The sequence below is a fragment of the Palaemon carinicauda genome, chromosome 34 (genome assembly GCF_036898095.1).
Source record: "Palaemon carinicauda isolate YSFRI2023 chromosome 34, ASM3689809v2, whole genome shotgun sequence".
Lineage (NCBI taxonomy): Eukaryota > Metazoa > Arthropoda > Malacostraca > Decapoda > Palaemonidae > Palaemon > Palaemon carinicauda.
The window spans coordinates 36,477,402-36,483,186 of NC_090758.1; the positions used below are offsets into that span (position 1 = coordinate 36,477,402).

Here is a 5,785-nt window from a genome sequence, read left to right on the forward strand (position 1 = left end):
GAAGAGTGTTCCTTAAAACTCAGTTGATTGCATCCTGCCTTTGAGTTCACAACTCCTCTCTCGGCCCGTCACAACATATTACCTACCATCACTTCAACCATCTCCGTCAAAATCACTTAAATAGATTGTGCTTTCATTAATAGATAATAGACAATGTTTAGAGTGAATCTTCACACATTCAAGATTTGCAATATTTTGATAAGAATATGTCATGATATAAGTCAAACACTACTTAGGTAGTTAAAAATATTAATTGTATATGAATGATTACAAAAAAGAAAAGTTTCCAAAATAGATATAATAGAAGAGAACAAACAGTAGAATGAACATTATAAAATTTTTCAAATACAATAGATTTCTGTGAAAAGATTTAATTGTTCGCTAACAATTAAATGTATATATATATATATATATATATATATATATATATATATATATATATATATATATATATATATATATATATATATATATATATATATATATATATATATATATATATATATATATATATAAAATCACATTCCAATCAAGAAATGACCTTAATGATGTAAAAGTTATCTAATCATTATCAGAAGTTGGTTAAACCTGAATCATTTAGTGACAGATTATAAATTAGAATTTGGTGATTAACATTTCGAGACATTTGTTTCACAAATAAAGGATCAGATGATATTGCACTTCTTCTCTTTCTTTTTAGTTGACGATAACATTACCACACGTGTGAGTAGTGCACTCTCGATATTATGGAACATCTGTGCATCAGTCCTCCTACCGAGCAAAGAAGAAAACACTATTATGAAATAGACTTTGGTTGTTTGCAATGACTCAGCAATAAAAGCTAACGAAAAATGGCATAGGATATGATGAGGAAATCTTTATTCCAAATAGAAAGAAATAATAATGATAGAGAAAGAAAGGAGAAGATGAATATGACGAGAATTGAAGGAAGTGAGGGAAGAATTGAAGAGAACATTAAATACTGATATTCAAACAAACATAATCAGGTATTCTAATCAAATGATAATGATCAGAATAATAAGAAAAAGTGAAGAAAATAATGAGGTGGAAATTGCTCTACACATCAACACCTCTCTATCATCCACACAACGACATTCTCTGGAAATGTCTCTGATTCCATTAATGAAGATACAAAGGAATATCAAGTGATCGAATGAGGAAAAGAAAAAAAAAATAATAAGAAACAAATCATAGACCAAAACCAAAAGAAAAATAGTTTTGAAACTTGGCTTATCATGAATACAGATTAGTTATCTAGGCTCATCACCTGCTCAAAGGTTTAGAACGTTGGTTAAGAGAGCCTTATTGCCTTATTTTATGTTTGGGTTCCCCCAGGTCCCTCAGTGTGAGGCACCTCGTATATCCACCAGAGTGTTGCTAATGCATCTTCCGGTGTATTTTGCATCTTCCAGTCTTGGATGGTCTGGAATGCATCTTAGGTATTTATCGAGCTTATTCTTAAACACATCTACGCTCACTCCTGATATGTTTCTTAGATGACCTGGCAGCACATTAAATAGTCGCTGCATTATGGATGCTGGTGCGTAGTGGAGAGAGAGAGAGAGAGAGAGAGAGAGAGAGATGATGCCTAAATATCGTGATGATCATTAACAATTAGACCTATGATATAAAAAACTACCCGATTTTATAGAATAAATCAGTTTTTTAGGCCCATGGTCTGCTTAAAGGAGAGAGAGAGAGAGAGAGAGAGAGAGAGAGAGAGAGAGAGAGAGAGAGAGAGAGAGATGCTGCCTAAATACAATGAAGACCATGAAAAATAAGGCCTATGATATGAAAAATTACCAGACCTAATAATAGAGACTACTTTTTAGGCCTAAGAGGAATGTTAAAAGAGAGAGAGAGAGAGAGAGAGAGAGAGAGAGAGAGAGAGAGAGAGAGAGAGAGATAAAAATCGTAATATACAGATGAAGAAGGAGAAGAAAAAAAAGAAGCAAACTCACCATTGAACACCCAAACTACATCCGGTGAATTTCTTTGCCTTAAGATCCATCTCTCTAACTAAGGCTTCGTCATCTGGTCGTTCATCTTCTCGGAAACAGATGCAGTCTTCCACCCTGACTCCCTTCAAGGAGTTCATCATTGGGAAGAGGAAATCCCGAGGACTCCTCCTCTTCTTGGAACACCGAGGAAAGTAGATTGAATAGAAGGATCTGATGGGAAGAAGAAGAAGGAAAAGAAGAAAAATCTTATGAAATGAAAGGAAAGGAAAAGAAGAAGAAAGGAAATGATGTCAACCATATTTTTAATTATTGTTTTATTGACATCTTCTTTTGTTAAGATGAACAAGTGCATTCAGACACACACACACACACGAACAAACACACACACACACACACACACACACACACACCTTCAAGTACACAGTATTGCAATTAATTTTCAATGATCCCAAATAGGATATGAATTGAAAATAAAAATGAATATTTAAGTAACATTTGAAAAGTGTATAAATTGATAAACTTATTTCTATTTCTATAATAATTAATAATTGATTATTTCTATTAATAGGCCTATGTGATTTTTCTTTCTCCAAATCTCATGTCGATTTAAAGTCTTAATCAAAATAAATTTTTCTGTTCAACAAATTACTATGATAATTATATGGTCTCTCTCTCTCTCTCTCTCTCTCTCTCTCTCTCTCTCTCTCTCTCTCTCTCTCTCTCTCTAGGGAATGATGTCTCTTCACCTCCTTGCATCTTGTGGTTGCAATGCCCGAAGGATGTCCCCAACCTTCTCGATGTCTTCTTCCTGGACATCGCTGACAAAGACAATGACAATTGGATCCTGCTTCAAGAAAGGAATTGGGTGACTGGCGCTGCTGATATCCTTGACACTAAAGTGAATCCCTGAAAGAGAAAAAAGGTTTAAAAAGAAGAAGAAGAAGAAGAAAAACACCAACAACAACAACAACATTGAGGAAAATGAAAATCACAACCAAGCATTTTCTATTTGTTTCTTCCGTAAGATTTTAAAGGAAAAGACCAAATGGGAATAATGATAACTGAAACAACGAATTTAGAGACGAAATCACTAAAGTTAGGAGCTATGGGTTTGCGTTGATATGCGTGTGTGTGCAAGTTAATCTATGTGCGTGCGTGGGTCAATGTGTGTGTGCATGCGTGAGTCAATGTGTGTGTGCGTGCGTGAGTCAATGTCTGTGTGTGCATTAGTTAATGTGTGTGTGTGTGAGTCAATGTGTGTGCACGCAAGGATTGTAGTTTATATCATATTAAGGGATGACATCAGTCTCCTCATGATACACTCGCATAGAGCATTGTATAAAGAAACTCAGCCAATAATAACTCAGCTTTATTGAAATATCACAATATTATTGGTCGAGAAAAACCTTTTCCCGTCCCTTTCGGTGATTGATTGTTGAGATCAAATGACTCCGCCCACATTTTTTGTAGAGAATCAATCAACGCAGAAAGGAGGCGGAGTCAGGAGGAGCCTTGTTGGATTATCACTGTTCCCGATTCTGGTTTCCTTTTCATTACCATCATGATGATTACTATTCATTACTGTCACCATCATTAATATCATTATTTGTAAAATCAATAGTGACTATAGTGATGTAGTAATGTCACCTTTAAACTGAATCATTTCCATTAAATTTAAGAAAAATTAAAGAAAACTTAGCATCGAAAGCTTTTAAATTACTTCAGATCAGATGAAAACAATATTGTCCTATTTAAGAAAAATAAAAATTCATTGAGCCTCGAATATAATGTTCTAAATTTATACAGCAATAATGATAATAATAATGATAGTTACAATAATGGAAATATTGATAATAACGATATTAACTGAACGAATGACAGGAATGGGATAAGGGGAAGAAGGCGAGATATCATAAAGTCCCTCAGAGGAAAGGAAGACAGAATATCTGTCGTCCTTCATTTATAACTCACCTAAATGTCCGATCTCTTTTGTCCTTTGTAAAGATCGACAGAAGGCGTCGAGGCTGACTTGGTCTGGAAGCCAAACAAACAGGTCCTTCACATTTCGAGAGATTTGAAACGTTGGGTTCCAGATGCCTCTGTAAATCTCACAACTGTTCCAAAGAGAAGAAAAGAAAGAAATAATTATTAGATTCGATCGGGAATTTTATTAAGTGCAATGATGATGATGATTAAGATGATTAAAGAGACAATGACGATGATAATGATGATGATGATGATGATGATAAGAATGAAAAGTAAAAAGGAATAATTTGGTGGAATGTTGAAATTTATATCATCTATAAATGAGAAGGAAAGTAAATTTGAGACTTTTTTTATAATGAATCTAATGATGACCGTGATGATGATGATGATGATGATGATGATGATACTAGTAATATAAAGGATATATACTATGAGACTCAAGTTGAGGATTGTGGCAAAATTTGTAGCCTAATTGTTCATGTCTGTCTTCATTTCTCTTTAAAACTACGCTTAACATACATACAAACATACATATCTATCTATCTATATATAAATATATATATATATATATATATATATATATATATATATATATATATATATATATATATATATATATATATATATATATATATATATATATATATATATATATATATATATATGTGTGTGTGTATATATATATATATATATATATATATATATATATATATATATATATATATATATATATATATATATATATATATATATATATATATATATATATATATATGTGTGTGTGTGTATATATATAAATATATATATATATATATATATATATATATATATATATATATATATATATATATATATATATATATATATATATGTGTGTGTGTGTGTGTGTGTGTGTGTTTATGTATGTATCACTATCTTTTTCATAAAGATATTTGATGATATTAGTTAAGAAGTAGGCTGATATTCAGAATAACTATCAGAAAAGCAAAGGAAAAGGCAAAACTTACTCATTGCTGAGTAGACTTTTGATTGACTCTGTTTCCTCTGCGTTAATAGACGTAAATTCTCTAAGGCTGCGATGAAGGGATATTACTCTTGGGTAAACCTGGTGTCGCAAGAGATGTTTGGTTAGTACATCGAAGCCCGAGATACTTTCTTTGAGGTCTATAAAAATTCTAATTTTATCTCTGTTTGGGAGAGGAGGATCAGTGGCTGCAAGGAGGGTGATGTAAGACTCGAATGATGAGTCAGTGATTTTAGTGTTGTCATCAATCAAGTGAAACCTCTGCGCTATCCAGCGTGCAACCTTGTCACTGCACTTTATGTTGTGCATGACTTTCAAGACTGAGTCTTTGTCCTCCAATCCTGACTCCTCCAGGAGTTTCAGGGTCTCAATCTTGGTTGCCAGTGGCACCTCCACTTCCCTCACGTGGAAAATGCTTAGTGTCTGGATAAGTAAATTTTGATACTTCTCTAGAGAGTCAGGGAGAGAGCCCCCATGCAGCTCTTTCACAAAGTCTGTCACTGATGTAGTTTTTGTTGACTTAAGAGAAGCAAGCATTTTAATTTGGATTTGTAATGGGATGCTGGTTTGATATAATTCATCACTCCACTCTTGTATTGCCAATCGATCCACATCTGGGCAGGTCACTTGTTTATAGATGTTGTAACCTCCCATGAACTCCATGAAACCCTTATGAGGGAAAGTGTAATAGGAGTTGTTGAAGGAGGTGACTTTCTTTAGGAAGGCTCCAGCCAGCTCTTCTATTGGTACTCCCAAACGAAGACATAGAGCAGTCAATCTTTGATAGACCGAA

At 33.3% G+C, this 5,785-nt stretch overlaps 1 protein-coding gene across 1 annotated transcript in view; it reads right to left on the bottom strand.

Annotated features, from left to right (window-relative positions):
* Nucleotides 1-531: 531 nt before the first annotated feature.
* The window catches only part of LOC137626815 (NACHT, LRR and PYD domains-containing protein 10-like), a 6,051-nt gene continuing 797 nt past the window's right edge, over nucleotides 532-5,785 (bottom strand). The window contains exons 1-5 of the mRNA XM_068357803.1: nucleotides 4,976-5,785; nucleotides 3,954-4,096; nucleotides 2,729-2,888; nucleotides 1,983-2,192; nucleotides 532-771 (exon numbers count right to left, since the gene is read on the bottom strand). The exon at nucleotides 4,976-5,785 is cut by the window's right edge and continues 797 nt beyond it. Coding sequence (XP_068213904.1) covers nucleotides 666-771; nucleotides 1,983-2,192; nucleotides 2,729-2,888; nucleotides 3,954-4,096; nucleotides 4,976-5,785 — 1,429 coding nt within the window. The 3' untranslated portion in view covers nucleotides 532-665. The remainder of the gene's footprint in view (nucleotides 772-1,982; nucleotides 2,193-2,728; nucleotides 2,889-3,953; nucleotides 4,097-4,975) is intronic.